The sequence below is a fragment of the Sciurus carolinensis genome, chromosome 1 (assembly GCF_902686445.1).
Source record: "Sciurus carolinensis chromosome 1, mSciCar1.2, whole genome shotgun sequence".
Taxonomy (NCBI): Eukaryota; Metazoa; Chordata; class Mammalia; order Rodentia; family Sciuridae; genus Sciurus; species Sciurus carolinensis.
Genome location: NC_062213.1, coordinates 152,122,969 through 152,142,137, shown reverse-complemented (window position 1 = coordinate 152,142,137; position 19,169 = coordinate 152,122,969). Strand labels below are relative to the sequence as shown.

The window sequence follows — 19,169 nt, the reverse complement described above, 5'->3', positions numbered from 1 at the left end:
ATGAATTATTTCTGTTGAGTTTTCAGACCTACAAAAGCAAAAATTATATATATATTTTTTTCACTAGTTATGTGCTTGGCAGGAACTTCTACACATGCTGTGCTAATGTAGTAGTCACAGTGCTTGTTGAAATTGAAATAAATTGAGATTTGATAAAACTGTAAAACTTCTGAAGTTCAGTTTCTTAGTCATGTTAGCCCAGTACCTGCATATGGCTAGCACAGGAATTGAACACACAGATATCGAACACTTTCATCATAGAAAATTCTATTGCATGTCCTACATAGTAGGTAATAGCTCCAGAGCCAGATAGATCTGAATTTATATCCTGACTTGTACATACTCCCTAAACGATCCTAAGCAAATCACTTACCATCTCTGAGGCTTGGATTAGTCAGAGATAAAATAATGATGACAAAGAAAATGTATACATAAAGAACCTAGCATGGAACAGTAGGTGTTTTAGAATACTTCTTCCTAATAGTTTTATTCTCTTAACCCCACTCTCTTGTCCTCCATAGAATTAGTCATTCCCTATTTTCCTCTTCTGTCTAGTATAAATCCTTTTCAAACATATTTTTATTCAGTAGTCACAACCTGTCACAGTCCACCATTCTGAATCAATCCAAACTGGTTCTCAGATCTGCCTGAGACTATTAATCATTTCAGTATTGATATTATCAGCCTTGCAAATGAGCAGTCTCCAGGTTTCTCTGGTTGACCACCAGGCAACTTGTCAAGGCTTTGATTGAATCTCCTTCACTACTCTTTTTCATTTTTATTTGCCTGTTCTAACTGCAGACCCCTCTACAGGCTCTTACTCTACCTCTGTATCAGTAGAGAACTTTATCATCTCAGTGAAACTATTGAACTTGCCTTCCCTACATCTCCAAGTCTGTATTTTCTATTTTCAAGGGATCCTAAGTGTCAGTATCTGGACAAGTATAAGACCAGCTACTTTAGGAGGACCTGATTAATGTAAAAAAAAAAAAAAAAAAAAAAAGACATCAATCAGGTTTTGGCTTCAGCTGACTGAATTAAAATCTTTAGTGCTGGGAATGGGGGATTGGGAGACTTAAACTAAATTAAGAAAACACCATCTAGAGGGTTGTAGACACTTTTTGCTCATAACCTCTGAATGTTATTTCTTGCTGCTTGATATTAATCTAGCTGCCCTTATTTATTCTCAGTGGTGGACATAGGCTGCACTTTTCAGAGCTCCTCAATGAATTGTCAGAGCATCTGTCTTGCCTGTGGTCATCACACTTAATCTCTCCTTGCTGGAACTGTTAACGCATTCCCACCAGTGGCTCGCTAAGCTAGAGAGCAGCAGAACAGCTCCTTTGCTGTTTGGCTGCATTCCAAGATTTCATTCATGGTCATCTTGTTTCACCATTTAATGCAAACCGTAGATCACATATGACACTGGTCAAAGAGTTCAGGCAGCCAGGAGTGTAATCTCAAGAAGATGGAAGTCTCTAGTTATATAGGAGTTTGCACATGAAAGTTCTGTTGTGTTTGTGTGTGTGTATGTATGTGTGTGTATGTGTGTGTGTGTGTGCGTGTGTACACAAATATATATATTTTGGTTCCTGGTTATTGACCCCAGAGGCCCTTTACCACAAAACTATATCCCCAGACCTTTCTATTTTTTTGAGATAGGATCTTGCTGTTGTTGACAGTCTCACTAAATTGCTGAGGCTGCCCTTCAATTTGCAATCCTCCTGAGTTGCTGGGATTACAGATATCTACCACCATGCTTTGACTTTGTGAACTTTTAACTTGATTCCTCCCCTGTCCAGTGGGAACAGCATTTAGCATTCTAAAGAACAAAAGAATTTTTGATGTTTTATAATTTTTTCCTCTACTAGCATATAGTATACATAATAGGGAATTTCTTCACCCCACTTATATTTTTGACAGTTCTTGAAAGCTTAAAATGTCATTGATAGAATTGAACATATCAGTGGTAATAACAAAACAATCAAAACTCAGTATATAATCAGTGGATTCACATACAAGCAATTATGTGTATATTCCTATACTATTAATTTTATATACTACATCATATACGAAAAACACTTATATGTAATATGTATTAAATATTAATGTTTCAGAATTTTACTACGATGAAACATACATTAGAGTAGAATCTCAAGAATTCAATCTCCTACTGAAATTATAATATATAACCATAGATTCATGGAAATAATGCACTTAGAAGCATTTAGAAAATAAAAATCAGAAAAGATAGGTTAAGTATTAATTGAGCTTCTCACATCCTGCATGTGGCAATGAGCAAATCACTGAGCATTTCTGAGCCTCACATTTTTCATCTTTAAAGTGTTCTTTTGAATACTTTTCAAAGGATTAAATGAAATAAATGGTAAATGGTAACATATTATAGTATTTTCATTTTTATTACTAAAGTGAGATGTCACAATAAATCTTGAATTATTTTCTAAATTTTCTGAGAACAATAGAATTTGTAGCACTGTTGTTAATCTATAGGGATAGCAGCCCACTTTTTGTCCATTTCAATATTTTTATCATAATCCCTTAAATCTTACAGATAAAAATGAAATGCACCATTTTAATTTTTTCATTTCTGAAAACTGGCAATTCATATAAATGGTTGTTTTATGTTTCTGTACAATACCTAGAACATTTGTTTAGTCAGTTTGTTTTCCTAACATACTGGACATGTAAAATGTTACTACATGATCTTATATTTATCTTTGTTGATCCTGACTAACCATAGCTACATGAACCCTTGCATTTGACTGCCACAGTGCAGAGCATTTGACTTGTGCAAATATATCTAATCCTCACAACTAACGAGGCTGTGAAAGTTATTCTCAATTTACTGATGAGAAAATGAAAGCATAAAGTATGTAAGTAACTTTTCCTAAAATCATCCTTTAAGAGGCAGAATGGAAATTCCAGAACTAAGCTCCTCGCATTTCCTCCATGCTGCGTTGCTAACCTGGCGTAATCTCTAGGATATCTACTTGTGAGTGTTCTGGACAAGCAGCCTCTGGGCACTGATCCCTGGGAGGCTGACTTGGGGATTTTGGATGCTAACAGGTACCATGTAGGTGAAAATCTCCCAAAGTCTTTGGCAGTACTTTCTAATCTGACATGTTCTCAACCATAGCTACATGGAAAAGAAATCACTTTCGTTTTCACATATTTGATAGAGATATAAAATAAAAAATAATAACCTGTTCAAGAGAGTGGCTTATATATATTTCCAACCAGGATAAGTTGTTTCTCCCTATCACAATGTAATCATGTTGAATAAAATCGATTTTTAAAATTACCCCACAATTTTATGTAGACATTTATATGTGCAGGTTATATATGCTATATTTTAATTATCTTGAGCTTGGGAATACTAGTGAATAATTACAAGTTCACTTAAATTGTTATTAGATCATCATGGAAATTCATGCATTTGCTGGAACATATAATCAAAATTGTTCACTGAATTAATTCAAGAGTCAGAAACTAGAAAATTTGATGCAATTTAGTTTGCATAACTAATCTTCATGGTGAAACTGCAGAGGAGTTAAGTAGATAGAAAGATAGATAGATAGATACATACATACATACATACATATATACATACATACATACATACATAAGGAAATCCTGTCTTCAAGTTCTCAGTTGGTTTCCTATCATTGTATTATCCTAATGTCATGAGAAATAACTCTTTTTCTCACTTGAAATGAGCTTCAAGAGAAACTAATATTCAAGTTATAACATATTACAGCTTCTTATACTTTACATAGTCATATGCATATTAGCATACACAAACACAACAGCATCTATATATGAATGTATTTATTTCATAGTTTATTTGGAAGAGTGTTAAGTGCCAATTATAGCTTTCCAAAAATATAGTGTTATGTTACTAATCTACTACAAATGGCTATCTCATGTTTCACACTATTTTAAATATCACTTTTATGAGATTGTCATTTCCTAATTTCTACTCTGGACATCAGAAACAAAATCTTCTGTACCAGTAGCCCTAGCAGACCGTCTACCATTGTATGCATAATAACCATACTGTTTTCAATGGCATACATTCTATGAAACAGGATAGATATCAACACTCATGATATCCCTGATTTAGAATAATTATATAGATGTTAAGAAATCATGCATATATTTTCAAAATGCCAATAAATACCTTGGGATTTTTCCTGACTATTCAAATCCTGAGTATTCAATAGAGTTTTATTATGTTTTATAAATTAATAGAGGGCATATTAAAAGTGAAAAATCATAAACCTTATTGAAAACAAAGTACTAACCACAAAACATATGCTCTTAAAGATGCTCACCCCAGTTGCATTCAATGAATTTGTCATTTCTGATTCTCAGCACCATACCAGGAACTGAGATGTACAGTTTATTTATCCATTTTGCATTTTCAAGAAGTCACAATTATTATAATTAGAAATCTCTTCAGATTCATTTATTAGCATGGAAAGAAAGCAACAATTCCACTCTTCAAAATTGTTATTTGAAATGTCAGTGAAATATATGCTCTTTGTAAAGGGTAACCTTACTTGTGTATATGTTTACTTCAATTATTTACTTGCTTTTTCATAGGTTATCTTAGGTTGGGTTGAGTTATTATAACAAATTATCATAGAGTGTGTGGAATAAATAATAGATATGTCTTTACTGGCAATTTTAAGACTGGGAAGGTCATGGTCAAGGTGTTTGTAGATTTACTTTCTTGTGAAAGCCCTCATTTTTGCTGGCAGATGATGGCCTCCTCCTTGCCATGTCTTCCTGTGGTGGAACTTGTGTGTGCTCTGGTTTTTCTCCCTTATCTTATGTGGATCTAATCCCCTCATGAGCAGCCACCCTCATGACCTCCTCTAAATTTAATTACCTCCCAAAAGACTCATCTCCAAATACCATCACATTGGGAGTTGGGGCTTTAGTAAATGAATTTTGAGGGGGACACAAACATTCAGTCCTTAACAGTCTCTATTTGGAGAACATGCATGAGTTTTGTCCACATGATGTACATATTTTTTTAACTGGATATCTTGGAAAACTCAGTCACTCTCCAATTTACCATAGTCCTTCCCACTCCCTACTATCATACTATTTGTCAGATACTCTTAATGGTGTTATCAGGTTTCTATAGATACTTGAACTTGTGACTACTTAAACTATTTAAATTGCAGGGATTTATCTAGATTTTGCCATTAAAATACACTTTGAATTTTCTCTTACAGGATGGAGAATCTAATAAGGGGAAGAAATCCCCCCCAATATCAGAGAAGTCCTTGTAAAGAAGTTCGTGCAGCACTTCGGAAGAGGCCTGAAGAGGAGTGTAAGTATGTTTAATAGAATTAACTGTGTTTTAGATAGATCTTGGTGAGTGGAACAGTGAAATGAAGAGGTTTACCTTTAAATGTTTAGACAAATAAGAGAGATATTTAATAAATATTTGTTGAATGGTGTTGACTTTTTTAAAACAAATGACCATGTCCTATCTGAACACATGCACGGAGATCTTTTTTTTTTTTTTTTTTTTTTTTTTTTTTCTGAATGTTCTTCTGTACTTTAAGATGTTCCACTAACATTTGGGTTCACTGTTGGAAAAGGATGTACAATCTACCAAATCTTTCTTAGACACACATACTATGCATATTAATGGTTTTTAGAAATTCAGAAGTAAGGATACTTCTTAAATGTGCTTAAAAGAAACATTCTCTAGTTTTTATTTGGTCAAAGTTTTCTTTTAACATGTTTTTTTAAAAACCAAAAACTCTTTGCAAACCACTGTGTTACTAAAGAATAAATACCCAAGGGTAAACATGAATCCCTCTATCAAATGGAAGCATTTGATTTAATCAAAACTTAGGAAAAAATTTTAGGAGATGAATGTCATGTATAATTGACCCTATAAAGTCATTTTAGTCAATCCTTAGCTTATTAAATATTAGAACATGTAAGTCTGTAAAGATTTTTATTTAAATATTTATAGTCTGTATCATATAGTAGATTGTTGGAGACTTTTGACATAATATTCACATCTTAAGTTTGTAAAAGATTTATAACACTGTCTTTCCTCATGATATCTGTGTTTAATTATTTTCAGGGAACTTAATTACATTCTGTTATGACAATAATTTATCTGAACTTTGCCCTAATATAGGGACTTGCATTTCTTAAGGATAATGATAATGTAGTATACAGTATAATAGACTTTTAAGATTACATTGGGATTTTAAATTAGTTTAAAGTACACTACTCTGGGCAAAGACCAAATACATTAAAGTTGTGCATACTGTTTGCATGTAAAGTGGATTTTTTTTGTTTGTTTTGTATGATTAGAAAGTCAATAAATAACTTTATTGAGCTGACATCTATGTCATTCAATGTAGTATTAATCTTCTTTTAATTGGAAGATTCATACCTTTAACATATATACAATATTCAATTAGAATTAAAATTTGAAAGTGAAGGTAGGATTCATGGCATTTGTAATATGAAAATTCTTGCACCAAAGTATCAATTCTTTTTGTTTGATTCATAGGAAAACTTCAGGGGTTGCAAGAGATAGCTCAGTTGGTAGAGTGCTTGCCTCGTCAAGGCAAGCACAAGGCCTTCGGTTCAATCCCGAGCACCAGAAAAAAAAAAAAAAAAAAAAAAAAAAAAAAAAGAAAACTTCGGAACATCTTCCTAGTCCCTGGTATAGTTCTACAAATTTTATTTAAAAACCTAGAAGGCATTTTGTATATACCACTGTAGGTGATTCTCATAGTGTTGTTATTTAAAATGAGCATAGTGATGTTTCAGGGATCTTATACTGAGTTATGAAAGCAAATAGTTGGCCAACTGTGGGTTTTGATGAAATCCAGCATGGCATCTGTTTCTGTAAATAAAATGGTATTGAGACACTGCCATCATCTACTTAGTTAGGCATGTGTAGAAAATTTTCACACTACAAAGAAAGATGAGTAGTTGTAACCCAAACCAGTTGGCCCACAACTAAAAATGATTATTTGGTTCTTGAAAGATTTTTGAACCCTGGTCTGAAAAATGGTTTTCAAATTGTGGTATTCAGAATGGCAGCATTTGCATCACCTGGGACTCAATAGGAATGCATATTCTAGGACTGCAACCCATACCTACTGAATGAAAAGCTCTTAAGAGCAGGGCCCCGTAATCTGTGTGGAAGAAGCTCTATGTCAGGTCATGATGCAAGCTCAAATTTATAAACCACTAGTAGCCTAAGCCATGTGATTCTGTCTAATGTAAGAAACATACATGAAGTTACCTACTATGTAAGGAAAAAGGTAAGTAATCTGTTGCTTATGTTATAAATTCTCAATGGAAATGAAAAATCTGTACAATTTTATTCTCTTCAGAAAGATCTTCATTATCCCTTGTTAGTTTAATGAGTAGTATTTCTTGTCCTTTTATAGAGCATACTAATTCCTGAGGAAAGAAACTAACCTCGTTTTTGTAATTGAAGAAGCAAATCATGGTAGTTGAGACTATTACCTTTACAGACACATAAAAGGATTTATTCACTAGTGTGACACTTTAATGTAACAATCTTCTGTACCCTGAATATCATTTTTTTAAATCTAAGACTCAGTTTATTTATCTAAAACTATGAGGATAATGATGGAGAATACCTTATAGAATTGTTTTGAGAATTAACATCCTTCCTTATAGGCTTATTTTAAGATATTTCTGTTTAGTACTAGATACAGAATCTGGGACATAACAAGTTTTCTTTTGTTTCCTTTTCTGTCTCTCTTTGCTTGTTATTATTATCTTGCATCAAATTGATCTTTCGACTGAGGATCATAGGGCATGAATGATTTTGATAGAGGAATATAAATCCACAAAAAATTATCATCCTATTTACTTAAAAAATAGTGTGACAAGGTACAGACTGTAAACAAATGCCATAAAGCTAACCTTCTTATAACTGTTAGAACGTAATCCGTGTTTGCTGGTAATTAGTCTAATACATGATGATTCTTTCCTTGTAATTCTACAGATTCAGTGTAAGATCTAGCACAAGACTTTTAGTTTAACTCCCAAGAAAAATCACTGCCTTGGAAAAATCACAGAAAGTCAAATGGCAGTGGATTCCCTTTGCTAAAATCTAAAGAATTAGTGGAAATTGATCAGTCTTTAGGATTCCCCAGATGAAAGGAGAGCCCTTTCTCATTTAGAAATGTTTCATGCAGGAAGGCTTTTCTAAAGAGCATAGTTCATGCCATTTTCTTTTGTAACCTTTTGTACTCTTTTGCAATATTTTCAATCTTAAGATGAATATTTTATTTCTTAAGATTAGCAATATCAACAACAGATAAAGCTCTTGGCTGATTATTTAATGTTAATTTCATCCAGTTATGGTGCATCTGGCATAGCCAAATAAACTTACGGTAAAAATAAATTGATTCTTGTTAAAAAAAAAAAAAAAAAAAAAAAACTGACTTTTAAACATGCTCGAGTTACTCCTTATTAAAAACAAAATTAAAGAAATTTGTCCTGAAAACCACAACCTCATTCAGCTAAAGTCATACATTATTGTTCTATTCCCAGGCAAATGTCCCAAAAGAGCCATCTATACACGCTCCATTTACTTACTTCCCACTCATTCCTTCAAACAGGTCCAATCTGGCTCCTACTCTGTCACTTTACTGAAACTGCTTTCATTCAGATCACTAATAATCTCTTTATGTTGCTGAAATCATTTTCTATTATTATGTAACAAACTACAATAAACTTAGTGGATTAAAACAACACCATTTATTATCTCACAGTTTCTGTGGGTTGGGAGTCCAGGCACAGATCTCTGCTTCAGGATCTTACCAGGTTGGAGTCTCATCAGAAGCTCAGTTGGAGAAGAATCCATTTCTAAATGCACTCAAGCTATTGGCAGAATTTGGTTTTTTTTTTTTTTTTGTAGTTGAATTACTAACTCTCCCCTCCTTTTGCTGGTTTCCAGCTAGAGGTCATCTTTAAGTTCTAGAGACCTTCCATAGTTCCATGTTGATGAACGTTCTAAATATGGCTGCTTATTCTCTCTCACTTCTCAGGGAGAAAATCTTGACCCTCCTTTAGGTGCTTTTATCTGATTAATCCAGAAACACTCAAGATAACCTCAATTATAATTAATTAAAAATCAAATGATTTGGGATCCCAGTTACCCCATTGCCTTTGCCATATTCTATGGGCTAGTACACTCAAAGTGCCTATCTACAGGTAAGGAGAGGGGATTCTATAGGGCTAACACAGCAGAGGGTGGAATGGTGATCATGAGGTTCTCTTGGCATTCTGCCTACAATTTTCTGAATTCTTCAAGCAGGAATTGGTACTTTTGATACTTTCCTCCTTAAAACTGACATGGTGTGATTGCATCCCTCCAAAATACGTATGTTGAAACCTAATTACCAATGTGATGTTATTAGGAGTGGGCCTCAGAGATGTAAGTAGTTCCTTAGGGCTGAGCCTTCATGAAAGAAATTGTTGTCCTTTTAAAAGCAACCCCTGAGAGCTTCCTTGCACTTTCCACCATCTGCAGACACACCTAGAAGTCATCACTTTTGAACCATAAAATGACCCTCACCAAGACACCAGATCAGACAGAACCTTGATCTTGGGCTTTCCCACTTTCAGAACCTATAAGAAATAAATTTCCATTGTTTATAAACTACACAGTTCATAGTATTTTGTCATAGCAACCTGAAGAGCCTGAGACGGAGCTTTTCCAATGCCTTGGCTACCATAATCAGTGCTTTCCTCGTTTTCCTCTGATCTCTCTGGTGACTCTTTTCCATACTCAACCAATTCTTTTCAATTGTTGCATATTAGAATTTCTGAAGGCAAGTTGAAGTCTTCTTTACAAATACACACCTCCACAGACAATCTCATAACACAATGTCACTTCTTCCTATAATTAGATGACTCACAGATTGATCTCTCCAGTCCAAACCTCTCTCTCTATTCATCAGATGTGTACTTAACAGATCCCCTTGGATATTCCAAAAGTGCCTCTAATTCAACAAATCCAAAACCAAATCCATGATATTTTCCTTAAAATTCTTAACTTCTTCCAGTATTTTTTGCATAAATGTCAAGTGCTAGGTTTAGGTGCTAATCATCTCGGTTCAAAGTACATTCATCTAGAAGTCATCTTTCATACTTGTCTTCCTGTTTTCCCTCTTCACTCTAATTTCAAGGCCTCCCACTTTTTATCTGTTCACAAATAAACTCTGCAAAGATTCTGAGGTTCTACCAAGTACTCTCATAAGAAACATTCCTACATATAGTTTTGGTATTTTTTCATCTTAAAATGTCCCTGTGGATTTCCATTTCTCACTCAGAAAGCCAGAACTCTTTCTGCAGTTCATAAAACCCTGCCTCTACTGACTGTGGTTCAGTTTCATCTCACACTTTATTCATTCTTATTCTCCAATCACACTGACCATTTTCTTTTAGTCCTTGAGCATAATTCGTGACAGAACAGAATTTTTTCAAATGATACAGAATCAGAGAACAACAACAGAAAAATATTCTTTGGAAAAAATTATGCCTGTGGAAAAAATAAATGTGAAAAGTTCAGATTTTCTAGAGAATTTAAAAATTTCAGTAATCACAAGCTGGATAAGTATTCCGTGAAGTAGCTTCAAAATCTGCAATATGGAAAAACAGCAACTTTTTATAAAGTAAAAGGGAGAAATAAAAGGAATGCCAATGAGGAAAGAAATTATATTTTTAATTTAATTTTAATTATAATTTCATGTTTAATGAAACATGAAAAGCAGAATTGAAATTTTCATGGGAGTCATAAAAGAAGAGTGAACATTGTGAAAATATCAGGAATTTGAAAAGGAAATACTGGAAATATTTCATAAATACAAAGGAAAGATGAGCCACTATAATGAAGGGAATGACATGTATGGAAAAATAGAGAATAGCAATCCAACCTTAGAACTTTAGGTTTTTCTAATAAAGAAATCAAAACAACTCAAAGAAAAATATTACTAAGGACTTCATTAAATATAGTTTTCTAAGTTATTAAAACAACTGTCTGCATAAAAATTGTCTGATTATGTAGCATACTAAATCAGTTCAGTGAGATCAATACCCAGCTATCCCCAAACATTTCAAAATCACACTGCCAGCTCTTTGGGAAGCAAAAACATTGTCATATTCACCTTAATGAAGTAATTAATTAAGAAATTAAGTTACTTAATTTCAGAAATGAAAACATTCCACAAGAATCTACTGGAAAAAGAAAGAAGGAGAGATAAAGGGAAAGAAGAAAGGAGGAAGGGAGAGAAGGAAGGTCAATCAAAGTTCAGTTTCAAGAATAGATGACAGAGACTCACCTTTCCCTGATGCTCTCTTCTAAATGGAACTAAATACCCTGGAAAGTATTCAACAGACCAGGTAAAAAGGACTTTGAAAGCTTGAAATAAGGAGGCAGACTGGCCAAGACTTCTGGACTCAAAGAAGTGTACAGTGTTTTTTTTTTTTTAATTTTCTTTTTTACCTCCTATAAATATATATCCCTGAACTGGGCACCAAAAAGACCTGGCATTGTTAATAGATAAATGGAGAAGAATTTTTGAAAAGCAAAAAAAGTCTGCTCTCTGCATCTAAAGGCATGGATCAGAAGAACAGAGCCCTAATGGAGAGCCCCAAACTCCTTTCTCTAATCCTTGTTGGCAGGCAGTAGGATTCACCTGCAGCAGTAGAACAGCAAGGTCCCAGGACATGTCAGCCTTGTTTTCCCTGGAAGGCAGACCTAGCCAGTGATGCTGGTGGCAGCAGGGAAACCCTGTATCTCCCCTCCCACCACCAAATGGCATAAGAAGATCCAGGTCCTGTGGTTTCTGTGCCTTCCTTGAGGATTTCTCAGTATCACCCAGTCTCCCTGGAAAACACTTTCAACCTTGGCTAATGACACCTGCAGAATTTGAGCAGAAGCCACCATAGTACCAGAACAAAGATCAGAATGGGATCAGCAGTGTATGCAATCACAAAACTCTCATTGGAACTAAAACCCCCAAAGCAATCTAGGACCAATAAGCTAAATCACAATAGGATAAACACCTGCTAAAATTTCAATAGATGATTTCAATAGGAAAGAGTCTTCTAATATAATCTCCAGAAAAAGCTATAATCTGAGAAAAGACAATCAACAGACCCCAGTGTTGAGGTGAACTGGATGTTGGAACTGCCAAGGAAATTGAAGCGATAATCATAAAACAAAATCAACAAACAATAAATCCCTTGAATCAAGTGAAAAAAACTCAGAAAAAGACACTGTAAAAAGAACCAAATGAAATGTTAAAGTAGTTTTAATTTGCATTTCTGTAATTGCTAGAGATGTTGAACATGTTTCATATATTTTTTAAATTATTTTCTATTTTTTTTAATTTTTACAGACTGTATTTCAATTCATTGTACACAAATGGGGTACATCATTTCATTTCTATGGTTGTACATAATGTAGATTCATACCATTCGTGTAATCATACATGTACTTAGGGTAATGACGTCTGTCTCGTTCCACTATTTTTCATACCCTCCCTCCCTCTCATTTCCTTCTACTTAATCTAAAGTTCCTCCATTCTTCTCTCACTTCACACCATCCCCCACCCCCATTATATATCATCATCCACTTGTCAAGGAAAACATTCAGCCTTTGGTTTTTTGGGATTAACTTATTTCACTTAGCATAATATTCTACAATTCCATCCATTGATTTGCAAATGCTTTTTTGACCATTCATATATCTTCTTCTGGGAAGTGTCTGTTCACTTCCTTAGCCCATTTATTAATTGAGTTATTTGTTTTTTGGTTTTTAAATTTTGTGAGTTCTTTATATATCCTAGAGATTAAGGCTTTATCTGAGGTGCATGTGATAAAGATTTTCTCCCATTCTATAGGCTGTCCATGTTATTGATTGTTTCCTTTGCTGTGAAGAAGCTTTTCAGTTTGATTCCATCACATTTATTGATTCTTGATTTTACTTCTTGCACTTTAGGAGTCTTGTTAAGGAAGTCAGATGTTAAGCTGACAAGGTGAAGATTTGGGCCTACCTTTTTTTCTTTAGGCACAGGGTCTCTGTTCTAGTGCCTAAGCCTTTGGTTCACTTTGAGTTGAATTTTATGTAGGGCGAGAGATAGGGGTTTAATTTCATTTAGCTACAAATGTATTTCCAGTTTTTCCAGCACCATTTGTTGAAGAGGCTATTTTTTCTCTAATGTATGTTTTTGGCACTTTTGTCTAGTACGAGATAATTGTATTTATGTGGGTTTGTCTCTGTGTCTAACTCTCTACCATTGGTCTACTCTGTTTTTGTGCCAATACCATGCTGTTTTTGTTACTATGGCTCTGTTATATAGTTTAAGATCTGGTATTGTGATGTCTCCTGCTTCACTCTTCTTGCCAAGGATTGCTTGGACTATTCTGGGTCTTTTATTTTTCCAAATGAATTTCATGATTGCCTTTTCTAGTTCCATGAATAATGTCATTAGGATTTTAATAGGAATTGCACCAAATCTGTATAATGCTTTTGGAAGTCTGGCCATTTTGACAATATTAAGTCTACCTATTCAAGAGTATGGGCTATCTTTCCATCTTCTAAGGTCTTCTTTAATTTCTTTAGTGTTCTATAGTTTTCATTTTAGAGTTTTTTCACCTCTTTTGTTATATATTATCAAAAATACAAACAACAATAAATGTTGGTGATGATGTGGGGGAAAAGGTACACTCATACATTGCTGGTGGGAATACAAATTGGTGCAACCACTATGGAAAGCAATATGGAGATTCCTCAGAAAACTTGGAATGGAACTATCATTTGACCCAGCTATCCCACTCTGTATATGCCCAAAGGACTTAAAATCAGCATACTAGAATGATGCAACCACATCAGTTTATAGCAGGTCAACTCATAATAGCTAAACTTTGGAACCAACCCAGGTGTCCCTCAACAGATGAATGGATAAAGAAAATGTGGTATATATACACGGTGGAATATTACTCAGCCTTAAAGAAGAATGAAATCCATTTGCCACTAAATGGTTGGAGCTGGAGAATATCATGCTAGGGGAATAAGCCAATCCCAGAAAAATCAAAAGCTGACTGTTTTCTTTGATATGTGTATGCTAATTCACATTAAGGGGCTGGGCACTAGGGAAGAATAGAGGTACTTTGGATTTGGCAGAGGGGAGGGAAAGGAGGAGAGGTGGTATGGGGTTAGGAAGAATAATAGAATGAACCATACATTATTACCCTGTATGCATATATGAGTACAGAAGAATGAGAAGTTATACTCCATCTATGTACAATGTGTCAAAATGCATTCTACTGTCATTAACAACTAATTAAAACACATTAAAAAAAGAACCAAATGGAAATTATATAACTGAAAAACAATTACAAAATAAAAATCTTGTTCAATGGACTCAATTGTGGAGTAAGATTGACAGGATAAAATAAACAAATACAAGGATAGATTGTAGAATTTACTCCATATGAAAAACAAAGCAAATATAGACTAAATAAAACTGAACAGAGCCTCAAGGGTTTGTGTAAAAATAACAAAATGTCTAATATTCACATTATCAGAACTACGAGAGAAGAGAAAGAATGTGAGATTGAAGAAAAAACATTTGAAAAATGGTTACAAATCTTCTCAAGTTGGCAAAAGTTGATAGATATTGAATAAGGCAGATGATCACCAAAGAAGATAAGCATCCCCAAAAAACTTCCATAAAGATATTTTATAATTAAATTTCTGAGAACTAAAGACAAAGGATTCTTACAAAACTAACACATTACCTGTAAAGGAGCACTAATTTAAATGGCAGTGGATTTTTAAAAATCTGAAACACAGAGGATAGAAAATAATTAAATACTTTTTTAAGTATTATAAGAAACATCAGCTCTTAATCCTATATCCAACTAAATCATCCTTCAGCAATAAAAGAAAAATAAAGTCAGATTCAGAAGAAGGAAAGAAGAACAATAGAATGGATAAAAATAGAAATCAGCATAACAGACTCTACCTCATTTTTCATGGTTGGAGTAAAAACAGTAACACTCTCTGATGTGGTACATGCTCTAAGTAGAGGAAAGAGTTAAGACAATTATGACGAATAAGTAGGAAGGGCCATGGATCTAAATATAAGTAAGGGCTCTCTACTTCTTTTGAAGTGGTACAACACTGATACCAGGTTACTGTGATAAGTCACATATGAATATGAAAATATCTAGAATAGTCACTAAGAAGACAATTCAAAATAATCTACTCAGAAACATCATAAAAAATCAAAATTGCACTAAAAAGAAATTCAAGTGACCTAAAGGGAAACAAGAAAAAAGACACAGAGGAATGAAAAACTGAGGGAACAAATAGAAAATAAATAATAAGTTTAAGCCCTAATATATCAACAATTACATTAAGTATAAATGGTTAAATATCAGTTAAAGGCTAGTCTGATTGGGTTAACAAATAAGATGCAACTGTATTCTGTTTTATAAAAGATGCCCTTTTGATGCAAAGACAGAAAGGTTAAGCATAAAAGGACAGGAAAAGATATACTGTGCTGACATTTTTTTAATGAAAGCTAGAGTGACTATATTAATATCAGGAAAAAGTAAGTTTAAAACAAAACAGATGATAAAGAATAAATAATTTCAGCATGACAAAGAAATCAGCTCATCATGAGAATGTAATGATATAAAGAGTATATACCCTCAATTTATTTTTACAGATTTGTACTTGAATGGATTTTCTTTCATTAATTTTACTACCATGTTTTTTCACTTACTTAATTCTTACTCTGTTCAATTTAGTTTTCAATAGAAATTCTTAGTGGCATAGTTGTAAGTTGAGGCTGGATTAGGAAAAGTGTAAAACTATTTTCATATGGAGAAATATTTGTAAAAGTATGATTTTCCTTAGAATTAATTTGAGTCAGCATATGGAAACTAAAAATACACAAAGTCTGTCTATAAGTTTCTTAACAAAAATTTATTGAAAATTTTTTTATTTCTTATAAAATTTAAATTCCTAATAGCATAATGCCAGCCTCATGCCATGCTATTATATTTTTCCTTAGTATAATCTATTTTATATTAAGAAATAACAATTATTTTTTTCAGATAACTGATGTTACCATTTTAAATGTCAAAATATCCTAATATGAATCAGTTGTTAAAAATCATTATCATCAGTCACATTACCACCTTCAGATGAGAAGCCATTGAACATCATTTAAACTTTTCCTGATGGCTGGAGGATGGTTTTATAAACTCTCAGTGTTTTCCTGTGATAATAGAATTGTGTGCATTCTTCTCTCTATTTTTAGTTGCCTACTGCCATTTTTTTTGCTCAGATCATTCTTGCTTTTTAATGATCCCTTCTTTTTTAATTATTTTTTAAATTTACAGACTGCATTTTGATTCATTGTACACAAATGGAGTGCATCTTTTCGTTTCTGGGGTTGTGCACGATGTAGATTCATACCATTCATGTAACCGTATGATTCTTCTTTTGACATTCTATTTTCCATTTTAGTTTGTCCTTCAGACAGAAGAGAAATCTGATAAACAATTCTTATTAAGAATTGTATATTAAATATGTGTCAATGAATCAGGGATTGAAACTCAATCAATCCTCAGAAGCTTTGTGGAAACCAGAGTAAAATCAGGAGGAAATGCTAGTGCAATGTAAGCAGGGGTCCATTAGTCAGAAAGATCCTGGAGCTTCCCCTCTTCTGGCTGACTTCATGGCAGGTCTCCGCTGGATGCCCAGAATCCTGCATTACCAGGACCTTATTTTTAGACCATGTCCTGATGATACCTTTGATGTTGATGACCTTATGCTACTGTGGTCCAAGGACTAGGTAGTGGTGGGTGGGAAGAGACCATATACCTGCCGAGAAAATCTGATGGTTCATATAACTGGAAGTGCAGAAATAGGGTTGATTTAGGAGTCCACTATTTTCTGCATGTCAGCTTTATCCCCAGGCTGTACTCTGCAGTACCTCAGACATGAGCATGATAATGTGTATAGGAAGAAATTCTGTCTCTTCCTGGGCTTCTCTTTTTGTTAAAAAAATCTCCCAGGAAGATTATTTAAAGTATAAATAATAAAGCAGGTAAGTTCAACCATACTATTGCTTGTACTATATATTCATCTGTGCATACTCAACTATCCCAAAACATTTTAGGGTCTTCAATGGGAATAAGGGAAGAGGAGATCATGCTAGGAGATCGAGAATCTGGACAGTGATATTACGGTGACTTCTAAGCATCTATATGTCATTCAGTGCCCTCTTTTCTTCTCTAAGTCCTGCAGTTTACATTGTTATTATTTTCTATTTTTACCTTAATTTCCTTAATCCATTTCCTTTCTCTTTTAGAACCTGATCCATTTCCCCTACATCCCTCTTCCTTGCCAGGGCCTTCTCTTCCTTCCTTCAGTCTTAAGCAATTGCTAGTTACCTTTTACAGACGAGACTGCAGAAGCTCAAACAGGTGAAGTAGTTTGTTCATGGTCACATAGCTAGTAAGTGCCAGAGCTGGGATACAATCTGAATTCAACTCCAAAAGCTGTCTTATTCCTACTGTTCCATGCTGTTTGCCTACACTATTTGGTGTCCTCATTTTTACTGCTCCAGGGTTTGTCTTCTGCTTAATTATCATTTTTTTAAATTATCATTTTAAAATTTCAAATTTTAAAATACCATACATACAAAGAATGTATCTAACATGTATTTTGAGATAAAATTATAAATTCATATTTATGTGCTATGATCTCAGAGACAGGAAATTAAAGACTTCTACCCAACTTTGATTCTCTCTTTTATAAGGTGCATCCTTTTCAGACAAATCGACATATTCTTCACAACTTAGGTCCTTCTTTAAGATGGCAATTTCTTAAGTTCTATGGCAAAGTCAAAAGAAACTCATTAGAAACAAGCAGTCAGTGATTTCTTATTTTCTCTGAAGATAAACTACAAATTCTTGTTAAATATTATGGTTCCTATTAATATTTTAGATTATACAGTTTTATAATAGCCAGTGAAAAATAGAAGATATATTTATTTGAATTTTTATCTGCACACTCACAATTAATACATTTAATTATCTACATATTATATCATAATGTAAAAAATAAGATTCGAGGGAAATTTGATCAAATTAAACCTTAAGAAAATGGAAAGCAAGCTAATGCAAACTTAGTACCAAGTTGAAGTATTTTAGATATGTTTCAATGGTAATACCATTTGAGGTAATAATAAAAAATTCAAGCAAATAATTAATCAAAAGAATGTCTTAAGATCTTAGCATTGGTCCAACTTCCTTAATTATTTTTGCAGCAAACTCCTCCTAAGATGCTACATAAGGTACAACTAGCATTTATTGTCCTGTCACTTCTGGCCTACCTAATCATTCATTTGTGGTAGGGCTTGAGCTCTCACTGGACTTTTAAAATTCAAATAACTTCTGGGGAGTAACTCCAGTCAAGTCATAAAACTCTTCAACATGAACATGTTCTCAGATCAGTGACTTCAATAGCTGGAAGAAATCAAAGAGCAAGAGAGCTTTGGATGCCTGGAAAGAGTAGGGAAAAGCCAAAAAACTGATATAGTTGTGAGATATTTGAAAAGCAAATTTCATTGACTCTACATTTTTGCCAAAGGTGGATTTTGTTATTCAATGAAAGACTTTTTCGAATAAAATTTCAGACCTTTACACATCCTTCTTATTTTAGTCCTGCCTTATTCTTCTTTATCTCTCCTTTATGAAAGCATCCCTAATGCTCTCTTCCTCTCCTTAGTAGAGGGTGGAATCTCCCTCCTCTGTTCCTGAACTTTGGACAGGACAGGTTGTTAGTGTACTGCTTTCTGGAGTGTATTTTATCCTGTTGTTGGCACGTCTGTTTCCCCCTCCATTCACTTGTAAATTGCCTAAGAGGAGGCAAACACATTTTATTCATGTATCACTAGCATTAAGCACAATATTTGTTATATAATCATTACCCTTATAAAAGTTTACTAAAAAGAAAAAGAAAATGAATTCTAAAAGATAAGACATAATTCATGGAGCTATAATTATAGTTGAAAGGATATTGAAAT

At 33.7% G+C, this 19,169-nt stretch overlaps 1 protein-coding gene across 1 annotated transcript in view; it reads left to right on the top strand.

Annotated features, from left to right (window-relative positions):
• Lrrc7 (leucine rich repeat containing 7) overlaps nt 1-19,169 on the top strand; it is a 518,752-nt gene that overhangs the window by 101,668 nt on the left and 397,915 nt on the right. Inside the window, exon 2 of the mRNA XM_047519214.1 lies at nt 5,268-5,365. Within this exon, the coding sequence (XP_047375170.1) occupies nt 5,268-5,365 (98 nt within the window). The remainder of the gene's footprint in view (nt 1-5,267; nt 5,366-19,169) is intronic.